The sequence below is a fragment of the Canis lupus genome, chromosome 7, assembly GCF_003254725.2.
Source record: "Canis lupus dingo isolate Sandy chromosome 7, ASM325472v2, whole genome shotgun sequence".
NCBI lineage: Eukaryota > Metazoa > Chordata > Mammalia > Carnivora > Canidae > Canis > Canis lupus.
Genome location: NC_064249.1, coordinates 1,938,040 through 1,960,134, shown reverse-complemented (window position 1 = coordinate 1,960,134; position 22,095 = coordinate 1,938,040). Strand labels below are relative to the sequence as shown.

Sequence of the window (22,095 nt, the reverse complement as noted above, 5' to 3'; positions counted from 1 at the left end):
TACATTCCAGCACAGATGAAAGCAGGGACGCGGGTCTGCGACTGAGGATGGCTGCAGGGGAAGGAGGGAGCGGGACAGTACGAGGCGCTGACCGGGAGTGGGCTGGGGCGGGGAGAATGATGGGGGGATGATGGGGGGATGATGGAGGGGGGATGATGGAGGGGGTGGGGGAAGGGGTGATGATGGAGGGGGTGGGGGATGGGGGGATGGAGAGAGTGGGGGATGGGGATAGGGGATGGAGGGGGTAGGGGGCAGGGGGGATGGATGGAGGGGATGGGGGCAGGGGGGATGGAGGGGATGGGGGATGGGGAGTGGGAAGCAGAGGGGCAGGCGGGTGGAAGGGCACCGGCTAGGGGGGGAGGGGCTGCGGGGGGCGCCCTCGCCCGCTGCTCTCATTCTTTCACCCCGGGGTCCCCGGGAAGGGATCGGCCCCCGGCCAGGCGGGAGCGCGCGGATGAAAGGCGGCCCGGGGCCGGGGAGCCCAGCCTCGTCCCGCCCGGGCGGCGGAAACCCGCAGCGCCGGGGGGGTCCTGCCGCGGCCGCGCCCCCGAGCGCGGGAAGGGGGCAGCCCGGCCCCTCGGACCGGGTCCCCCGGGGACCCCGACCCCCGCCGGCGTCCGACCGCCCCGAGGTGGGGCCCCGCCCCGCCCCGTGGCTCGCAGCCCTGAGTCCCTTCCCGCCGCTTCCCCCTCCCTCCTCTGGGCCTTGGTACGCCCCAGGGGACAGATGTCTTGGGATCTTTAACATTTGGGATGCTGCAAATGCCGAAGTTAAATGAAATACCTCCCGGGAGGGAAGGCCGGGGCGAGACGCGGGGAGGGAGGAGGTGGCCCGGACCCACGGGGGCCGAAGCTGCGGGGCAGGACCGGGGGGCGCGGGGCCAGGCGGGCGGCGCCGGAGCTCCATGGGACAGGTAAGGGGGGAGCCAGGGGACGCCGCGCGGGGGACCTCGGGGGGGTCAAGCTCCCGACCCCGCGGTCTCCGGCCTGCGCGGAGCGGGCCCTCCGGGGACAGGGTCCTGGACGGGGCTGGAGTCCCCGGGGCCCTCCCCAGAGCGCGCGTTCCCAGCCCGCGCCCCGGGACCGGGGACCCTCCGCGTGCCTGCGGACCCCGGCCCGGCTCCGGGAAGCCAGGAGGCAGCCGAACAAAAGGAGCAAAGTCTGGGGCCGCGGGGATGCGGAGGGCGCGGTGGGGGAGGGGCGCGTGGACGGACAAAGGGGCTTTTTAAGGAGAGCCCGGAGGTCCGGTTTCAGGGCGCATTCCAGGCTCCAGGGGACGTGCGCCCTGCTCGTCCGCGCCACCCGCGCCTGCTGGGAGTGAGCACCTTTCCCGGGGGGAGGATACCAGCGTGGGGAAGGAAAACCGTCCCGGGCCCCTCGCCCCGAGGTCGGGCCACCCCGCTGCTTTCTGCGCTGGGGACTCGCGCGGCGACCAGCGGCTCCCCAATTCCTTACGCGGGGTCTCAGGCGAGCCCAGGGGTCCTTGGCCCGGTGCTGGTGGCAGTGCGAGGCTGGGAGCATGAGGCCCTTGGTTGAAACAACTTACAGGCTCTCCTGCATCGGAAGAAACTTAAGGAAGGGACTTAAAAAGAAAAAAAAAAAAATGCAGGAGAGGATGGCTGCACAGTGTGGAAGTTTCCTCATTTGGGGGCTTGCCCTCGGGGAGTGAAAACCCGAAAGAAATGCAGTTTTTCTCCTTTCAACAATCAGATTCCAAGGACTCTGACTCTGTTCAAGCAAAGCCCACTTCCTCCACCACCGAGTGGTGGTCTTGGTGCTGATGCTCTGGGATTTGGGGCAGGGCACTGATCAGCACCCAATCCCCCAGGCTGGCTGGGAGGGAGGCACTGAGCCCCAAAGTTCCCAGCCAGTTCTGGGGTGCCCACCTCCCTTTTGGTATTTTGAGTTGACCAGCGTGGCAGACAGTGAGCTCCAACCCATTGGATCTGGGGTTCCTGGGAGAGTTGGTTTGCTAGTCCCATCCCGAACCTTAGGTTCTGCTGGTCTGGAAATGCTGCTTGTGAATTCGAGGGAATAAGAGGCTTTTGAGAATCCCAGAGGATCAATGCAGTGAGCTGATTATTGTTTCTCTCCTCTGAGCTCAGAGATGAGGGGTTACCTGAAGGTGGGGTTCTTAACTGGGTCCTGGGCACCGAAGCATCTGTGGGTAGAATTCAGAGTTTGTAAACTTAGATGGGAAAAAAAGAATTTATTTCACAATAGCCTTTCACAAAAATTTAGCAATGCTTTCAATTACGAAGGCAAGAAAGCATAGGCCGTACCTGTGACTTTGCCATTAATAGATAGTTTTACATCACTTTGCAGTCGTAACTGCCTTGAAGTATCGTTCACATTCATCACTTCTGTGAAATTACCCACTGCTGAATCCCGTTAATAAAGAAGCACATATATTACTAAGTTTTTCTGTTTTTAGAACAACAATACAATAACAACAATATAGTTGTTTCTCTTAGTGATTCTCTTAATTTCATTTTGTGCATTAAAATACATGCTACCAGCTGGTTCTAGAAACTTCCACTACACACACCCCCCACCTGGAGCTGGGGGATGGGCAAGGTGGAGGAAGAGAACCAGTTACACCCAGTCAATCTCTCTCTGTTTGTCATTGAAAGAATGTGACAAGCCTGCTGGGGGATGGAGAGGACTAGGGGGAGGGAAGGGCTGCAGCTCTTGGGAGACCCAAAGCTGGCTCCACATCACAGGAAGGGTCTGCCCCCTGCCAGGGCCCCTCAGCCTCAGCCAGGGGAGAGAAGGAGGTGGTCAGTCTGGAAGACTCTGGGGCTAGCATTGTTTGGAAAGAGGGTGTGTACAGGAATGTGAAGGTGCGGGGGCATGGGGGGCTGTGTGTAGGGCCCGTGGGGGATGCTGGGGAGGAGGCACACAAAAGAATTGTGTCAGTGACACAGCTCTGCTCCACAGGAGATGCTGGGGGGAGCAGACTTCTTCCATCATCCCAGCCCTGGGGAATGGGGAAGGGGATGAGGTTTGGAGGTGGGGGTGGAGGTATGTAGCTGGGGCGGGTAGCAATCCAGAGCCAAGTTGAGGTGCTGAGACCCCAGGGTTAAGGGGCGCCGTGGGAGTATCGGAGAAAGGGAGGTGGTGAGATGAGGCTGTGAGGGGTGTAGTCCTTAATCTCCTGTACGTCCCGTGTAGCAACAGGTGGCCTTAGCCCTTGCTTCTCCCAATGAAATGGGCTGACTTCCGAACAGTGTTTGGTTGGCCTGAGGATCCACGGGGTAGGAGACCTGGAGGCTTATTATCTGGAGAGAACAAGTTCCATTTTGGTCTCTGGTTCCTCATGATTGGGGCATGGGCTGAGATACTGGGGTCACAGTGGCTCTCCTGTGGAGCAGGGGCCAGGACTGGGGTTCAGCTTAGTGCTCCACACACCCTACTGAGGGATGGATGTAAGTAATAAATAGGCTGTGATGATCCGGGGGGAAAATGTCTAGGATGGAGAGAACACTCTTGCTTTCTTTAGGACCCTAGAGCCTTCCCGTGTGGAGTTCCATGGTTATTGCCTTGCCTGATGTTTTTGTTTTGTTTTCTTTTAAATAAGAGGTAGTTTTTTTTTTAAGATTTTATTTATTAGAGAGCACATCTGAAAGAGAGAGAAAGAGCAGAGCAGAGGCAGAGGGAGAAACAGACTCCCCGCTGAGCAGAGAGCCCAGTGCAATGGGGGGCTCCATCCCAGGACCTTGGGATCATGACCCGAGCCCAAGGCAGACGCATAACCCACTGAGCCACCCAGGTGCCTGTTGCCTGAAGTTTTTTAAAACCTGATTCGAGAAAGACAAAACTCAGGCCTTGGTCTCCATTTCAGTGGATGGAACGAGCAAGGACCTATTGTCGTTTTGTCAACTTCTTGCTGGTATCCCCATGGATGGTGGACCCTTCCCCTATTTCTGGGGGCCTTGTGTGCCTTGATTTCTGGAGAGGGAAAGTGAGGGTCAGGAGGGCAACTGTGCACCTAACAGCTCACCATGTTGCATTAGGGTCCCTTGAGGCCATGAAGACGTGACCCCTGTTGCCTTCTTCTAGGGCTCCTCCGTGGGGAGCCCCTTTCTCCCTACTCACCCCCACTCCCCCGCCCCCGGAAGTGCAGAGGCCCAGGAGCTGCCTGCTGGCAACAACAGCCACAGCCAGATTAGTTCAGGGAAGGACTTGCTCACCTGCTCCTCCCCTCTGACTCAAGTCCTAACAAGTAACCTGGTTCCCCTGGGCCGGCAGGCAGCCTAGGAGGAAAGGCAGGCGGGCCAGCAGGCGGCCCAGAGGGAGGGGCGGCCATCGCGGCGGCAACAGCAAGTGGAGCCTGAGCCAGGTCACAGAGAGAGCAGGGGAGGCCGGCCTGTGGCCTGGGACTCCCTGCGGCGACATGCGACACCCCGCAGCCCCCTGACCTGGGAACAGGGGCTGTCTCTGGGATCCTGGACTCAACCCCAGGAGCAGGTGAGGGCAGGGCAGGGTGGAGCAGGTCTTTGGGGCAGAGGGGCAGGCTGGCACCAGGGGGCGGCGGGGAGCCCCTGCAGGAGCCGTGGCCGCCACCCCCCTTCATCACCACCGCCCCCTTCCTCCTTGTGTCCCAGCACAAGACGATGGGGGTGCTGCTGGGCCCAGATGCGGAGCCTTTGCTGTGGTCCCCAGGCCTCAGTCTCCACTGGAGAAAGGGAGAGGCCCAGGGCCTGGCTTTGGGGGCACGGCTGTGGGGGGGTCCTCTGTGGGGGTCCTCGGTGGCTCGGCCTGGGGGCTGCAGCGCTGGTCTTTCCCTCCTCCCTCTTTGCCTCTCCTTTCCTCCTCTGCCCTTCCCCCCGGACCATGTTGGGTCAGGGGTCGCCCCCAGGGCCGCAGCTGCCTCCTTCCGACAGACTCCTGGGCGGTGGGTGGAGGGGAGCTGAGCGGGGTCCCCGCGAGGGGCGGCCTCGGGGCGGGAGCGCGGTCTCCTGGCTGCGCCACGAGGAACCAGGAGGAACCAGGGGGCTGCACGGAGCCTCCCAGTCTCAGGGGTTGAGCCCGAGTCAGCCCAGCGTCAGACTGGGGCGCCCGGAACCCAGCAGTGAGCCCCGGAGGGGAGGGGGGGTGCCGGGCCCCTCACCCCCACCCCTCTGTCGGGGCCACTCCAAGCAGCAGCCAAGGAGGGAAACGGGCGAGATCGCACAGCTTCCCAAGGCAACTCCTTAGTGGTTAATAATTAATTAGCAAGTGTGACTAATTAATGGCTTCACTTGCACATTACCTCCTGGCTCCCGGCTCTGGGGGCGCTGCCGCCGCTGGGGAGGCTACAGGCTGCCCCCGGCCTGCTCCCGAGGGGGACGGGACGGCCCCGCACAGGTGGCTCTCGCGCCAAGCCCCAGTCCTGGCCGTCCTGGCCTTCCAGAACACGGGCCGTCTCCCTCTTTGGCATGTTTGCAAAGACCCCGCATAAACTTTTTTTTTTTTTTTTTTTTTTTTAATCCTACCATCCATTCTCTAGACTTCCCTGGAAGATTGAAATTCCAAAGGGCAGGTACATACTGTCTTCCGGGCTGTTTTTATTGTTGTTGCTCACGGTACTCTGACGGGTACTCTGACGGGCCGTATGGTTTATGGGGTCTATAAAAGTGCTCGATGGTTCCTGCTCCTCCGGTCTCGGGAGGCAGAGGTCCTCCCGGGGACGTGGCCGTCGCAGTCCTCCCTCCCTGTCCTTGCCTCGCTTGTGCTGTTTGTCCAAAGCCTGCTCCCCGCTGCCCTTGGCTGGTGGTGGGGTGTGTGTGTGTGTGTGTGTGTGTGTGTGTGTGTAGCCCTCTCCTCCACCCTGTGGCCCTGCGCCTGGGGAGGCAGGATAAACTCCAGACAGAAACTCAGAAGGACTTTTGGACTGTTGCTCAATGGGCTGACTCAGTGAGGAGGTGGCTGGGCTCTCCTTCCAGATCGCCCGCCGGGGCTCCACCCGCCCCTCCCCACCTCTGCTCCAGCCAACAGCTGCCAGGCCCTGGCCAGCTGGGCCCCGACCAGGGGTGTGACCAGGGGTGTGAGTGCGGTGAGATGCGAGGGGGCGAACAGCAGGTGTTGTTTGGGCGTCTGGTGCCCGGCTGGGCCAAAACACACTGAGATTATTCCTGTGCCACCCAAGTGGCCCCAGGAGGCAGGGGATGGGTGGGCTCCTTCTGTCCTCGGGCAGCGTCCGCTCTAGTTACAAACCCCCCCGACTCCGCCTGTGACCCTGACACACATACACACACGCTGGGTCTCCCCTGGCTGTGGGGTCTAGGGGGTCTCAGCCGACTCCTCCTTGAGGGGTCTTCAGACATAGTGGCTTGGGAATTATTTCAGGGCTTTGGGACAGCTCTCTGGCACCTGCCTTTGGATGAATACCCTGGTCCAGAGGACAGAGCAGCAGGACCCAGTGCCCACCCCCTTCTTGAGGTGCTGTCACCCACGGGGGCAGTGGGACAGGCCTCCTGCCTCCTGGGTCCCCAGGCTGAGGACAATCAGCCCCATGGGGATGGCTGTGCCCTAAAAAGACGTCTTCCCTTTCTGCTCTCTTTCCTCCTTGCTTTGCCCTCCCACCCATTTTTCTCATCCCATTCCTTTTCATCCTCTTTCTTGCTCTTTTCCTTACCCATCTCCCCAGGCTTAGTGGTCCTGTGGCCACGGAAGGAGGCAGCGGGGGGCTAGGGTGGGCGCAGAGAGCCCCCCCGAGAACAGGTTTGCTGGTGAGGCCCACGGAGGCTTCTCTTCAGCACCTCCAACACTGAGAACCCCCCACACCTGTCCCAGAAACGGCCCTCACTTCCTCTCCCCCTGCCCTCAAGCATCTCCTCTTCCTAAGCTCTCTTTGGAACCAAGAGGTTTCACGTGCAGCCTGTTTTATCGTTCTCTTAAAAGCTGGGGAAACTGCAGGCCACCGCCACATCCTGGCTCAGGTTGGGAACCGGGTCACCCCTCCCTACTCTGTGCCCCCGCCTCCCAGAAATCCACCATGGAGAGTAAGGATGAGGTCAGCGACACCGACAGTGGCATCATCCTGCAGTCTGGTGAGTGGTTTGGGGAATCCCGCCGGTGGGCCCCAGGGCTGGGAGGCCGAGTGGCTGGAAGCTGAGTAGGGGGCAGGTGGGGTGGGTGGGGGAGGCCTCCGCTGGGGGCTAGACCCTGGAGGGGCTGCAGTTTTTCCTAGATGGCCCGGCCTGGAGGTCTGATCCTATCTGGAACAGGTCTCCGCACTTCTGGCCCTAGTGATTACTAAGAAGTAGAAAAATCTTATCTGGCTACTAGAAAGGGCCTCTCAGTGGCCTGAGTCTGTGGGCCTAGTCCTGACAGAAGAGAGGAAAGAAGCAGCACGAATGTGAGTGAGAGAGAAAGAGAGAGTGGCAGAGAAGTGGAGGAGGGGGATGAGGAGGAGGACGGGGATGACGGGAGGAGATGGGGGAGGCAGAAGAGGAAGGGAGGAGAGGGAGGCAGGAGAGGAGGAGGGGAGAGGTAGAGGAGGGAGAGGAGGAGGGGGATGAGGAGGAGGGAGAGGTAGAGGAGGGAGAGGAGGAGAGGAGGGGGAGGAGGAGGGGAGGAGGGAAGGAGGAAGGGGAGGAGGGGGATGAGGAGGGGGAGGAGGAGGGGGAGGTGGAAGATGAGGAGGGGAACAGGGAGGAGGAGGAAGAGGAGGAGGGGGAGGGGGAGGAGGGGGGCGAGGAGAGGAGGGGGAGGAGGGGGAGGAGGGCCGGCGTGGTGCTGGCGGCGGGGCTGCCCTCCCCTGGCCCGGCGGGCGGCGCGAGGCTGTGCCCGGGCGAGTGTGCAGCTGCCGCGGCGCCGGGACCGCAAGGGGGCGTGTGGGGGCGTCGCGCCCGGAGCCGGAGCGCCCGCGAGCCGCCCCCCCTGCCGCCCCCTGCCGCCCCCAGGCCCCGACAGCCCGGTGTCCCCGCTGAAGGAGCTGGCGCCCGCGGGCCGCGAGCAGCAGAGGGCCCTGGAGGCGCGGCTGGAGGCGCGGCTGGAGGAGCTGAGGAGGCTGTGCCTCAGGGAGGCGGTGAGGGCTGGGGGGGGCGCTGGGCTGGGGGGAGCCCGCTCCCTGCGGGGCTGGGCCGGCGGTGGGCGGGCAGGGGTGCGGGCGGCGAGCCGGCGGGCTGACGCGGCCTCCCCGCAGGAGCTGACGGGGCTGCTGCCCGCGGAGTACCCCCTCAGGCCCGGGGAGAAGGCGCCCAGGGTGCGGCGCAGGGTCGGGGCGGCCTACAGGCTGGACGAGCGGGCCCTGCGCGGAGAGGTGAGGCGGGCAGAGGCGCGGCGCGGCCTGCGGGGCGGCTCCTGAGGCCCGGCCGCTCCGCCCCGAGGCCGGCCCCCCCCCCCCGGGCACCCCCAGGAGGGCGGGGCGGGGCGGGGGGGGGGCGCGGGTGCTCCGGCGCCTGACCCCGCGCCCCGCAGGACCCGCTGGGCGGCCTGGAGCGCGAGCTGGCGGTGCAGCGGCAGATCGCGGCGGCGGCGCGGCGGCTGTGCGGCGAGGACCACCTGAGCAGGCAGGCGCGGCGGCAGCGGAAGCACGCGGTGCAGCGCGAGGAGGAGAAGCTGAGGGCGCTGCAGCGCTGCCTGCGGGAGCGGAGGCGCTCGGCCGGGGCGGCCCCCGCCGCGCGGGCCCTGGGCCGAGGTGAGCCGCCGCCGCCCCCTCCCGTGGCTCCCGCGTCCTCCTCGAACCCGGGAAGGGCCGCCCCTGAGGCGCCGCGCCGCGCTCCCGCAGGTGCCCCGGGCCTCAGCTTGGGCCTCAGCTGCAGAAGCCGGGCCCCTCCGGCGCGGGGTCGGGGGGAGGCGCTGCCCGCCGCCTCGGCGCCCAGGCCTACTGGGGGACGCTTAGCTGCAGACCGGCACCCCCTGCCCTACCGTGACCCCAGCCTCCCCCCGTGGCCCGGGGACCTGGGGCCGCAGCGTGCGGGGAGTGCTCCCTGCCCAGGACCCGCCGCTGCCGGACACCCTCGCAGCCCGGTCACCCTCCAGCAAGCGGTTCTGAGCCCTTGGGTGCGCTCACGCTGTTCTCAGACCCAAGCCCAGCTGCTTAGGTGGCCTGGCAGCCTCCCTTCCGGTTCCCAGGGCATCGTGCCCATGGCTGGCCCCGACCCACGCCTCCCGTGGGGCCCGACCTCCCGGGGTGGGGAGCGGTGGCCTGGGACAGGGCAGGATGCCCAGGCTCGGGTGGGCTCGGGGGATGGTTTCCTTCCCCCCACCCCAGGTTCCTACCCCTGCACCTTACGCTGCCTTTTCCCTGAGGCTGCTCTCCTCCCTTGGTTGGGGATGCTCGAATGTAGGGTCCCCCGTGCCTTGGACAAGGGGACGCGTTCAGCACAGGTCTCAGGAGTCCCCGCCGCCACAGGTTGTCTCTAATGTAGAGGGGAAGGGTGTGACCAGACCGCCTGCCAGGTCACCTCCAGCAGAGGCAGAGGGCCAGGGAGGAGGTGCCTCCCCGTGACAGCTGATCCAATAAACAGGGGAAGGTGCCCCCGCCCGACCCAGGCTCTGATGGCAACACTTCTCTGGGTCGACTGGCTCTGGCTCTGGCTCTGGCTCTGGCTCGGCCGGCTGCAAGACAGCACTTCCGGGCTCCAAGACCCAGATGGGAAAGTTCTCCGTCCTCCCTCTACTCTGACTGGGTCCCAGGACTTGACCCCTACGCCCCCTCCCCGCCCCCTTGAAAGGAAGCTATGGACCTGGGCACAGACAGTCCCTGAGGGCTCACTTGCTCTGCTGGGGGCGGGGGGGCTGGCAGGGGAGGGAGAGGGCCCGTCTCTATTTGTCTCAGCCCCTTCTGCATTCCCCTCCAGCTGGAAATGCTCAGGCCTGCAGGTGGTGGGGTGGGGGGCGGTGGGGGGTGTTCCTCTGCGGCTGCCACTGCCACCAATGACGCTTCTTGCGGGGGCTGAGAGCAGGTCAGCACACGCCTGGGGCTTTGGTTAACCCTCTGGGGGGAGGCAGGAGGTTCTGAAACCTTCTCGGGGTGCTCAGCTCAGGTGAACACAGAGCTGTAGAGAAGAAACATGGTGTAGCGTGGCCTTTCGCCCTCCAGACCAGAGCGAAAGACCCTGCGCTCCCCACCTTCAAACCCTGCCTTGACCGTGGGGCCTGAGGTCTGGGGCTCTGATGTCCCTCCTTGGGAGCCTAGCAGGCGGCGGCTCTAGCAAGTGGTTCCATCCCTGTGGCATCCCTGCCCAGCGAGCTTCCCCTGGAAGGAGGAAGTAGGAAGGGATTAATAATTAGTAGCTGAAAGGTGTTTTGAATTAAAAAGAAAAAAAGCAAACAAGAAAGAAAGAATAAAAAGAAAAAGAAAAGAGAAAAAGCCACCCTGCCCCCTTGGTCTCCACACAAGGCTTATTCGATTTAGAATAATTACTAATTATGCAAGGTGGGAGTAATTAGTACCCTGCAGGTGGCAGGAGCAGGCAGGTGCTAAACTAATTTATCACAGTGAACTTAAGGAGAAATTCCCCTCAACACACACCTGATTGTCCGTAGGTGCTCAGGATGCGTTTGTTGACTGACAACACCTGCCCTGAGCAATGCTGTCTACTAGAATGTCTTCTTTTTTTCTTTTAAGAGATTTACTTATTCATGAGAGACACAGAGAGAGGCAGAGACACAGGCAGGGGGAGAAGCAGGCTCCATGCAGGGACCCCGATGGGATCATGACCTGAGCCGAAGGCAGGAGCTCAACCACTGAGCCACCCAGGCGCCCCTCTACTAGAATTTCTGTGATGAGGGAAATGTTCTGGATCTGTGCTGTCTAATGCGGTAGGCCCTAGAGGCCACTGAGCATTTAAAATGTGCCTGGTGTGACTTAATTTTATTTACCTTTAATTAGCATAACCCCATGCAGCTAGTGGTGACCTGTTGGATACTGCGGCCTTCGAGAATGCTCTGTTTGTGAGGATGATCTCTGTAGTCCCTCCCCACTGGGCAGTCCTGCTGCCACTGCTGACCGAGGGCAGGCGAGGTTGACCCGGTCCGGGGTTGGGGCAGTGAGGCTGAGACAGGGAGCAGCTGTCGGAACGGCTTGTTTGGCTCCACCCATGCCTTACCTCCTCGAAGGCAGGGGTCTCCAGATGACCCTCACCACATTGTACTTTTTTGGGCCAAAGAATCTGGCCAAGGATCTGCTTGTTTTTTATGAAGCTTAGGGATGAAGGGAGATGATGTCTTTCTTCCCAGACCAGACTGTCAAACCAAAACCCATGACTCTAACCCCAGCTGTATCACTGGGCCATGATAGGAACAGTCCCACCATGTCTTCAACATGACATCTGTGGGAAATAAACTCTTTTCTTTATGCTCCAGGGTTTTGGAAAAGATCAGAGGCAGAGAACCAGAATTCAATAAAAGGGTGTCTCCTCATTTGAACCCCAAAGCAGAGGCTAGCATGGGAGGCTGGCTACTTGGGGGTTGGCCCCGCTCCGTGGGCAGTATGCCCTACCGGGTTTAAGAACTATTCTGGGTAGAGTTTTTATTTCATGTAAGTTATGGAGCAAAGGTTGACAAGCTTTTATCAGAGCTTTTTGTAGAGGCTCAGAGAGTAAATAGTCTATGGGCTCCGTGGGCTATAAGTCCCTGTCAGAACCACTCAACTCGGCCATTGTGGCTCAAAGGCAGCCAGACAGTATGTAAACAAATCTGTGCCTGTGTCTCAATAAAACTTTATTTATAAAAAGTTGGCTAACTGGATTTGACCCAAGGGCCTGTAGTTTGCCATTCCCTGTTATAAAGGATTTGGAATTATTTACTTTCTTAGAACTTTCTGGATAATGATGCATCCGATGTTAGCTAACTGGAGAGCCGATAAATGGTAGTGGTGACGAGCCAGACTCTGGTCAGACCATCTGAGTTTGAATCCTGACTCAATCACCTTTTGGTGGATTGACTGGACTCCCGTTACTCAATTCCTCCAGACCTTGCTTTTCTTAGCTATTACATGATGATAATAGTATTTACTTACGGGATGGTTAGGACGATCACATGAATTAATGTATGTAAAGTACTTAGAAATGTATTAGCACGATAGAAATTTTAGCTATTGTTAATGTCCCCTCATCATTGTGATCAACCGTCGTCGTCGAAAATACTTAGTGAATTCCGTCCAGGTCACATTACGAGTATTCTCAAGGTCTGAAGGTTTCAGTTTGTTCAGGGGCAACGGCAAATAGGAGCTCCCTCGGATTTCTTGGGATTTCATACAGCACTGCTGCTGTATGGCGCATAAACGTCATACTCCCATTGCCCTCGGGTCACCTGTCCTATCACCACCTGAAGAACCTTCCTTATCTAGCCAGCCCAATGTGAATTGGTCCCACAGCCCTACAGCTTCAATTCCCACTTTGCACCACTTTTGGTGCTGGTAATGCAGGACTTCTCAGATTTGGGGTCCTTGAATTGAGTTGTATTTATAATCTCAGAAGCCTAGAAAAGTTAGGAAAATCATTTTTATCCCAAGGACCTTCCAAAACAACACTTTGCCTTTCCCTTCCACTGCCAGGAAGCCCTGCCAGAGGAAGCTGTGGCTTTTTTGAAAGATGGAGAAACTGAGGCCCAGACCATTGAAATCATTTACTCAAGGTTGCACAGCTAGTGGCAGAGCCAGGATTAAAATCAGGCTTCCTGTCTTCTTGCTCCTAACTTTATTTTTCTACTTCCAAGTAAATAATTCATATCCAATATAGTATTTAGTACATAGCTGGTATTTCCTGATAAGGGATGCTATCAGGAAGGGGGTGGGGTCAATCCTGTTAGCCCAGATCTGTGGATTGATTTTCCTCACCTCCTTCTCTCCCCTTTGACTTTCCCAGAGCTCAGTGCCTCAGATGACAGCTCCCTCTCCGATGGGCTACTCCTGGAGGAAGGTGAGAGGGGTCGTTTGGGGACTATTGTCAGGGCTGGGCTCCTGTTGGAAGACAGTGGGGGTGGGGGGGCTTTGGCAGAGTTCACTAGTGAGGACTTCAAAGGGGGAATGGAGAGTCCGTGAACTAGTGAAGGCAGGGGTGCCGGGCGGGCTCAGGGTTTCCACTCCTACTTGATACTCATTACTCTGTGCCCCTGTGAGTGTTCATTTGAGGGTGGGAATGTGCTGACCCTCACCCATTCTGTAAGTTCAATCATTTTGGCGGGGGAGGAAAAGGTGAATTCTAGGAGAGCCTATGGGGTCGGGGGGTGGTCCCTGCCTTCACCCTGGGACATTATCTTGATACGCACCTGACCCTAAGAGCCATCTGGCTGCAATCGTTGCCCTTTTTGGATGGAGAGTAGCACACAGATTAAAAACCCTGTTTATAAACCTTAAGGATGCTCAGGGTCAAGATGGACCAAGAGGGTAGTACAGTCCTGCCTAGGGGAGGGACCAGGTCAGTAAGGGAATAATAGCACACATGGGCACAGCATGAACAAGAAAAACTGGTAAGCAGAAAGTTAGCTGCAGACGTGGTAGGAGGAGCAAAGATTAGAGGGTGGAATAATGGGAGTGAAGGAGAGTCCATCTGGGGAGGCTTCTTGAAGGAGGCAGGTGTAAAACAGAGCCGTGAGGGAGGAAGTCTCAAAGGAGCAGAAAACGTTTTTGAGCCTCTGAGCCTGGAGCTGCCAGACAAGCAGCCACGGCAGGGAGAGCAAGGCAGGGCCACGGAGGTTCTTGTTGGGCCAATTTTCCAGCCACTGCCTTCACCGAGTTCTTCTTACCCTGCAGAGGAATCCCAAGTGCCAAAACCGCCCCCAGAGTCCCCAGCTCCACCTTCCCGGCCTCTTCCACCCCAGAGCCTCGAGGGGTTGCAGCCAGCAGGATCTGAGGCTGGGGGCCTGGAGCGGGCTCCCATCCAGAACAGCCCCTGGAAGGAGACCAGCCTGGACCACCCCTATGAGAAGCCCAGAAAGTCTTCCGAACCCAATAGCGAGTCCAGGTCCGGGCGGGGAGGAAGGAGGGCGGGCGGGATGGAAGGAGGGCCGGGAGTAGGTGGGGAAGGGGTGCGAGAAGGGTAAGGCATGGGAGACGGCCTCTCTCCCTAACTGTGATGGTGGGAGGAGTGGGTTTTGGGGTCCCCTTCCACTGTGCCCCCTTCCTCCGCACAGCTTCCAACTTGGCCCCCTCAGTGGAGGCGTTCTTGCCGCCAACCCGTCTCTAATCCTTTTGCAGCAGCCCAGCCACTACACCCCAGGATGGGCCCAGTACCTCCAGCCTGTGGCTGCTGGAGCCTGCTTCCTACCACGTGGTTCCCATCCGCAGTGTTCCTGGCCAGCGGCAGGGCCGCACTAGTGCCCCAGCCACCCCCGAGATGCAGGGGAGGAGGGGCCAGTCGCAGTCTCTGAGGTAAGAGGTGCAGGGCGAGGAGGGACCCACTATGGAGAGCTTATATGTGGAGGGTGGTGGCTTCTAGGGTATAGGTGGGACCATGGGTGATGTGTGGCTCGTGTTGTGGCTTCTCCCAAGGATCTCTTCTTGGGGCACCTCTCAATAGAGGCCGTGCCACACAATCAGCAAAACCAGAGGCAAGTCATTCGCGAAGCAAGCTGTTTTCTGCACAGAGCAATTCATGCTTTCTCCCCCTAGCCATACTCTCTTAGGGCGAGAGAATGTCAAAACTTTTGTAATTGTTTAAGATTGTTTTGTTACTGGTCACTGGCAGTGGATGTTCACTTTCTCACCTGACGTGCAGTCAGTTCTCATCATCTGCAGTAGTTTTATGTCCATAAAGTCACTGTAAACACTGAATTTGCAATACTGAACCACTGCTCCTAGGGAGAATGTAGGGTTAGGCTCCTGAGAGCTTCTGGTCACACATTTTTGTCGACTGATCAATACATAACTTTGTTTTATGTTTCTATTAAAGACTCCTTATTTAATATATATTATTGACTCCTTAGCATTGAACTCCAATAGCACCACAACGCATGCCTGAATAAGGCTCATCTAATACGTGTATTCTACAGAGGGCACATCGTAGCCTTCCTGGACTTCCAGACACACTTCTGCACTATGCTAAGGGCTTATTTTATTTTATTTTATTTTTTTTAAGGGGTCATTTTAAACAGTAAAGTCACTAAGGAGAAGCACAAAAATACAAAACGCTAAGTAGATTGTGGAGAGGACACTCATTTATAGTATGAAAGCCAAACAAGAGGTCAGAGCATCGCTGTGTCCGCTCTCAGCTGAGATCGTGCTATTGGGCATCTCAAAGTTTTCACCATTCTGCACATCCACAAATGACCACCAGTGTTGTGAGTGTTGATTTGAGGTTACAAATACATTCTAGCTGTGGCTGATTTTGCAAACACAGAATCTGCAAATAATGAGAATCGGTTGTATGTTGACTTTCCAGGCATTTTACCAATATTCTTGGTGATGGTCTCCGGGCCAGAGATACGACAGGAAAGCCCCGGGCACTCTTGCTGGGCTCTTCTGTCAGTTTAAATTTGCTTGTCAGGCAGCACCGGATGGACAGGGTGCAGCTTGGAACCACTGCTCCCAGGTCAACAAGGAATTTTATATTTTACATACTTCCAGGGCTGTTTTACAAACAGTGCTTTGTGCAGATCTGGGCAGACACGGCTCCCCCTGGGAGCACATTATCAGTGAGGGCTGGACTTCCGCCCCGGGGGGCCTGGGTTGCTGTCCCTGCAGAGGGGCAATCCAACCTGCAGGTAGCACCCTGTATTAGTTTGGTAGCGCTCCGGTAACAAGGACCACAGAGTGGGTGGAGGCTGGCCGTCTCCAAGATCTGGGTAGGGCTGGTTTTTTCTAAGGCTGCTCCTTGGCTTGTGGATGGCGGCCCATCTGGTTGCTTTGAGGGTCTGTACCACGCGACTTTACAGGTGCCGCCTAGAGGCCGGCCCCTGTCTGCGTGAGCAGGATGTGTGTCCCCAAGGGGGCACACTTGCCACAGACCACAGAAGTGTGAATGCAGCACGAGGGACTTGCTGCAAGGCACCTGAGGCCAGGAGGGTCTGGGTGTTTGCCTTGGGGAGGTCTGACCCCAGACCCGGCCTGGGAGCCACGCCTCCTCTGCTGGGGCCTCAGCGGTTCATCTTCGCGCCGCCCCGAGGCCCAGGGGATGAGCCTCGGCCCCCCCAGACGCCCCCCAGACGCCCTGACTCCGTGCCTCTCCCCCCCCCCCCCCCAGGACGGACTCCTTCCGGGCGGGTCCCGAGGGCCGAGGTCGCAGCGCCTTCCCCCGCCGCCGCCCCACCCACTACACGGTGACGGTGCCGGACTCCTGCTTCCCCGCCGCCAAGCCCCCGCTGCCGCACCCCGCCTACCACTCCTGCTCCGAGGACAGCGGCTCCGACGTCTCCAGCATCTCGCACCCCACGTCCCCGGGCAGCAGCAGCCCCGACATCTCCTTCCTGCGGCCCCTGTCCCCGCCCCGCCGCCCGCCGCCCCCGCCCCGCGGGGCCTGGGCCGCGCTCCACCTGCAGCCGCCGCCCGCGCCCTTCCCCGCCGCGCGCTACGTGCTGGTGGCCGAGGGGCCCCTCCCGCCGCCCGCGCTGGGCCCGGCCTACGACGGGGAGCCGCTGCGCTGGCAGCGCCCGGGGGCCTCCCGCAGCCGCCCGGGGCGCTCGCCGTCGCTCAGGGACAGCCCCGCGGGCCGCGCGCTCAGCAGGGCCGCCGTCTCCGAGGAGCTCAAGTCCTGGCACGAGCGCGCGCGCCTCCGCAGCGGCCGCCCGCACTCGCTCGACCGCCAGGGCGCCTTCCGCGTGCGCAGCCTGCCCCCCGGGAGGGAGGGCTGCGGCCGCGCCCCGGGGCCCCGGATGCAGGTAGGACGCAGGGGGGACTCGGGGTCACGGGGAGCTCGGGGGGCTTGGGGGTCACGGGGCCTCGGGGGTCGCGGGGGGCTCGGGGTCGGTCGCAGGGGCTCAGGGGGTCTCGGGGAGCTCGGGTTCACCGGGAGCTCGAGGGGCTCGGGGGTCACAAGGAGCTCGGGGGTCACAGGGAGCTCGGGGGACTCGGGGGTCACAGGGAGTTCAGGGGGCTCAGGGGTCACCGAGAGCTCGGGGGGCTCGGGGGTCACCGGGAGCTCAAGGGGCTTGGGAGTCACAGGGACCTGGGGAACTTGGGGGTCACGGGGAGCTCGAGGGGTTCAGGGGTCACGGGGAACTCAGGGGACTTGGGGGTCATAGGGAGCTTGGGGGTCTGAGGGGCTTGGGGGTAATAGCTCAGGGGTCATGGGGGCTCAGGGGTCACAGGAGCTCGGGGGCTTGGTGGGGCTCGGGGCTCACAGAGGGCTCAGGGGCTCACAGGAGGGCTTGGGAGGCTTGGGGTTGCAGGGGCTCAGGGGTCACAGGGAGCTCAGGAGGCTTGGGGGGCTCAGGGCCCACAGGGGTGTTCAGGGGGCTCGGGGGTGATGGAACTTGGGGGACTTGGGGGCCTCGAGGCTCACAGGAGGGCTTGGGGGTCACAGGGAGCTCAGGGAGCTTGGGGAGCTCAGGGAACTCAGGGGGGCCTGGAGACTCAGGGGTCATGAGGGGGTTCAGGGAGCTCAGGAGGCTCGGGGGGCCCAGGGCCCTCAGCTGGGGAAAGGGCTGCAATTCCAGCAGCTCCCAGAGCACAGGGCCAGGAGGCCAGCAGGGAGGTGGCAGCCCGATCCAGCGCTGAAACCGTTTCCTCCTGGCGTTGGGAGGCCCTTGTGACCCCCCGGGCCACCTCCTGACTTTGCCTCGGCTCAGGGGCGAGCACCCAGGTACTGGGCTGGAGGTAGTAACCCTGGGCGGAGCAGAGGCGTTTTTCCTTAACCGCTCCACAGGCGATCGGCAAAGCAGATAAGCCTCAATTTGTAATCACAAATCCAATCTGAATTAACTCCCAAATTTCCTGACTTGAAGGCTCAGGACAAAGAGAGTCTGAAAACATGTTTGCAGACGCCAGGACCTGCGATTGCCCGTGGGTCCGTGTCCTTTTGGGGCAGCCCTGCACACCTCAGGGCAGAGAAGCCCCGTGGCTGGTGGCTAAGGGCAGGGACTCTGAAGTTAGGCTAGGGGGTTCAGGTCTCAGCCCTGTGACTTGGACGTGATAATGACCGGACAACTGTCCATCTCAGGGGGCCACGAACTTTAAATGAGTTCTTATGTGCAGAATGATCAGAGTAGCGTGTGGAAAGGGCTCGTAAGTGGTACTGTGGTCGGCCAGGGACCAGAGGATGAGATAGAGCACTCTGACGAGAGGTGAGGGTGTCTGCTCTGGTTTCGATGGCTCAGGTTTTCATTCTGGAAGTGGGGGTAACACACAATTCCTGTCCTCTTTCCCCCTGGTACGGAGGGCTCTGCAGGGGGCGTGCTCCAGAAGTCACCAACAGGCTGCTTCTTTGAGGCCCGAGATTCCGAGTCGGCCCAGCTGCACATCCCTCCCCCACCCGCCAGTTCTCTGGGCTGCAGCTGGCATCCTGGCCTGGCATCCTGGCCTGACAGCAGCCTGGCCCTGGTCCCAGGCCACACCCTCCAGCTGATGTGCTTTTGTTATTCCCTTCCTGCCAGCTTGGACCTGTCCTAGCCCAGGCCCAGCCCATCCCAACCTGTCCGACAGGGAGGGCGACAAGAAAGTGAGCCCAGGAGAGGCGGGGAGGAGGAGGTCGGGGTGCTTGTCACACCCCAGAGAAAGCTGGGGTGGGAAATAGATAAAGAGTGATCAGTCACTGGGGGACGTAGAACCTCCGGGGGCCGGGGCCGGGACTGAGTGGCTGGGGGCGTGTCCTGAAGGGACAGGGATGGTGTGCCTGCGTTTGCTGTCTGGACATTTCTACCTGGTTTGCTCACAGATCTCTCCTTTCTTCCTGACTCCGGCAGGTGGCCACAGTGTATGTGCCCCGGAGATCACCCGAAGGGGCCCCCGTGCAAGTCTTTGTGCCTGAGAAGGGCGAGATCAGCAGCCAGGTGTAACCAAGGCCAGTGTCACCGTGTGCCCCAAATGCCTTGGCCCAGTTGCCGGAAAAGACTGATCTACAGCGGGGCTGGCGCTGAGCCCTCCCACCTTGAGTGCCTTCTTCAGCTCCTTTACCCCCATCGCAGGTCGATGAGCCGTGGCTGAGCCTTTCCCCCCCCCCCCCCTTTTTTTAATGGTTTTTGTTCAGAATCCCTGGCATTAGGATTTATATTTTGTGATTTGTCCTCAAGATCCCTATAATATGATGATGCTTTATTCCCCAGAGGTTGGTCTACTAGACTTGAGGCCTTGCCTGTCTGATGGCATTTGTCTCCTTCTGCAAGACAGGTGGCAGGGGACGCATGAGGAAGAGGGGGCCACATTGAGCTTCCTCACAGACTCTACCCTCTGGTTCAGAGAACATCCCCAGAGAACAGCACCTGTCTCCCTGCAGCTGGAGGCATGCTAGTGTGGCTCCCCCGCCCCCAGTTTCCCAGAGAGCTGGGTGCTGTCGGGGTGCCTGGGGAGGGAACGAATCTCCTTCCCCCTTTGTAATGTGCTCTGTGATGCACACAGGAAGTGGTATGGCAAAGATCATACATCCTGGTGGAGTGTTGTCTTCCTGGAGGGACCCCACTATTTTTCTCACCCCGTAACCCCCACACACACATATGTAGGGGTCCCAGTCACTCACCATATGCCTTCTGTGCCTTCTGGGCTCCTGCAACCACTCAGACCTCTGAGCCTTGAAAGTGAGGCTTCACCAGATTGTAGCATTCGGCAGCCCGGGCTAGGGGCTGGCCTGTGCTAGCCCTCGTTTGGTGGAGGGCAGCTCACGCTCTGACCACTTTCTCTGGGCATCGGGAAGGCTTGCAACCCCACCTTTTTCATTATAGTCCTAAAAGCAACACCTTCCAGATAATTTTGGAAAGGCACCATGTTTGTGGCATGTTCACATGGGAGGAGGTAGGGGTCACTGCCCCTTCTACTCCTTACCCAGCTTTGCTTCTGCTATGAGACTGGATTTCCTTGAAACGGGGCAAGTCCTTATTTTTACAACCAGGGGAATACTCACGCTTAAGGGTGTTCACTAATGGTCCCATCCGCTGAGACTTGAGCAGGCCTGGAAACTGGTTGTGCTCAGACCATCCCATAGTCCCTGGGTTCTCATCCTAGAGCCCTTTTGCCCTCAGATCCCCTGCTCCCAGGACAATGCACCGAGCAGAGGCGAGGGAGGTCTAGGGAGGGCTGAGTTCTGGTTCTGCCCCTGCAGAACCCTTTCCCCTCCAGGGCCCTGGACTTGGACAGAGACTACGAGAACAGCTTAAACCTCCGAGAACACGATGCCTGACCCTGGTGAAACACAGTTCTCCCCACTGGACAGAAGGCCGTGTCGCCAACTGCACGAGGTTGCCGAGGGGGCGATGTAGGTGGCCTGTCAGGAATGTGGGGAAAGAGAAGAGAGCCTGAGAGGCAGCACCTGTATTTCTGTCACTGCGCTCTTCCCACATCCTGCAGCTCCCCCACTTTTGGGGTGGACTGTGGCCCCGTTAACTTTCCGATGTCCTCCTCTGGATTCTGTTCTTTCGTTTTGTCTCTAAGCCCCTTTCACGGGTGTATGGGCAGCTCCCCTCCCCGTGTCCTCCCGGGAGCCCAGAGCTCCCCTAGGCTGAGCCAGGAGACATCCGAGCACCCCACACACATGAGCGTCCTTTATGTTAACTTATTGGTCCTGGGCAATGCCTGGTACAGTTGCAGGGGCTGCCTCCTAGGCTGCGAGGCTGGAGCTGTGGGGGTGTGGTGCCAAGTATATCAATAAAGTCTGTGCCTTGTGATGGATCGAGGTGATGACAAGGGTTCTTTTGTGCCAAGTTTCTGAGCAGAGGTTCTGCCCAAGACGCCTGCCTGGAATGGCTGGGTCCTGGGGCGCGTGGGGTGGCCGGGGTGGTGGAGGGGGGCCTCCAGGTTCTCTACCTCCCTGACAGGGCTCAATGAGGAGCAGCCCCTGCTGGAGGGCATGCGGGGGGCTCTGGGAGCCCCTTTCTGGGTGGCGGGGGGGGGGGGTGTGTGTGCTGCAGCTTCAGGAGTCCCCAAGGCCTCCGCCGGGCTTGGTGAGGGTCCCCCTCGGGGAAGCTGGGGCTCTTGCCCGCCCAGGTGGAGGTTCCGGTGGGAAGCAGCGCTTCCCGCGAAGCGGAAACTGGGGAGCGTGGGGTGGCGAGGAGGGCGCGCCCCCCCAGGTCGCCCCCTGCACCCTGGCGGGCCCTGGGGCACAGGCTGGAGCGGGGGCCGCCTGGCGCACTTCCCCGCCTGGCCTGCAGGGGCCGCTGCGGGGCCCGCGAGCACAGCGCCCCCGGAGGCCACAGCGCCCGGGAGGCCGAGCGGCGTCGGGGCGCCCAGGGCGGCAGGTGAGGGCGGGCGGGCGGACGGACAGACGGGGCAGGTGGCTGTGGGCGGGGGCGGGGGCGGGGAGGGCTCCGGGGACACTGGGAATCTGTGGGCTTCGGAGGCTTGGCTTTCTTAGGCCTGATGGGCGTGGGGGGCCGCATGGGGGGGCGCAGGTGGAGGGAGGGCGACTCCAGCGGTCCCTGGAGGAGACCGCCCGCACCTGGCCGCGGACCTTCGCCTTCGCTGAACTGCCCACAACGGGGTGCTTGACCCTGTGCTGCAGGCGGCTTACTGCCCTCCCCCAGTGGGGGGTGACCCACCCAGGGCACCACCTGGCGGCGGAGGAAGCCCCCCAGCACAGGATGGCAGAGATGGGCTAGCGCGGGGAGACAGAGGGGAGGGGTGCCCAGGCTCTTCGAAGACAGCCAACAACGGGGTACACGGGTTGGGCCCGGGGTGCAGGGCGGCGAGGGAGCTGGCTCAGGCCGTGGCCTCCTTCCTGGTCCACAGGCAGGCGTTCCCGGGCTGTGTCTGGGAGGGGCAGACATGGGGGGGCTCTTTGCTCCCTTACCACAGGCCAGACCCCGACTGTGGACTGGGGAATGGGAACAGAAGCCTCCACCACAGCTTTCTAGGCTTTAGCGACGAGTCGCCCAGAGGCCTTTCGGGTCAGAGGCAGAGGACGGACCCCGTGGGCGCTTGGCTCTGCATTTCAGACAGTGGCGAGGCCTCCGGGAGACCCGTAGGCAGGTCGCGGTGACCCGGCGTCCCGTATCTTCCCGTGAGGAGGGAGAGGGAAGCCGATGGTGGGAGCGGGCGCTGGTGCGGCTCAGCCGTCCGTCTTCTCATGAACGGCCCCCCTCC

The 22,095-nt window shown here is 60.5% G+C and overlaps 1 protein-coding gene across 8 annotated transcripts; it reads left to right on the top strand.

The window, feature by feature from the left end:
• Window positions 1-719: 719 nt before the first annotated feature.
• Window positions 720-20,685, top strand: INAVA (innate immunity activator). Of its 8 annotated transcripts, none has more exons than XM_049112029.1 (10): window positions 720-913; window positions 6,885-7,033; window positions 7,889-8,013; window positions 8,131-8,247; window positions 8,406-8,625; window positions 12,800-12,853; window positions 13,687-13,897; window positions 14,131-14,304; window positions 16,115-16,748; window positions 18,771-20,685. In XM_049112029.1, exons 1-10 carry the CDS (start codon window positions 753-755, stop codon window positions 18,861-18,863), a joined length of 1,938 nt encoding a protein of 645 aa, XP_048967986.1. In that variant the 5' UTR covers window positions 720-752; the 3' UTR covers window positions 18,864-20,685. The 8 variants fall into 8 exon arrangements, with proteins under 8 accessions (XP_048967986.1, XP_048967981.1, XP_048967982.1 ...); XM_049112024.1 differs by having other exon boundaries at window positions 761-913; window positions 14,134-14,304; XM_035718617.2 differs by lacking the exon at window positions 720-913 and adding an exon at window positions 4,148-4,469 and having other exon boundaries at window positions 6,970-7,033.
• Window positions 20,686-22,095: the final 1,410 nt, after the last annotated feature.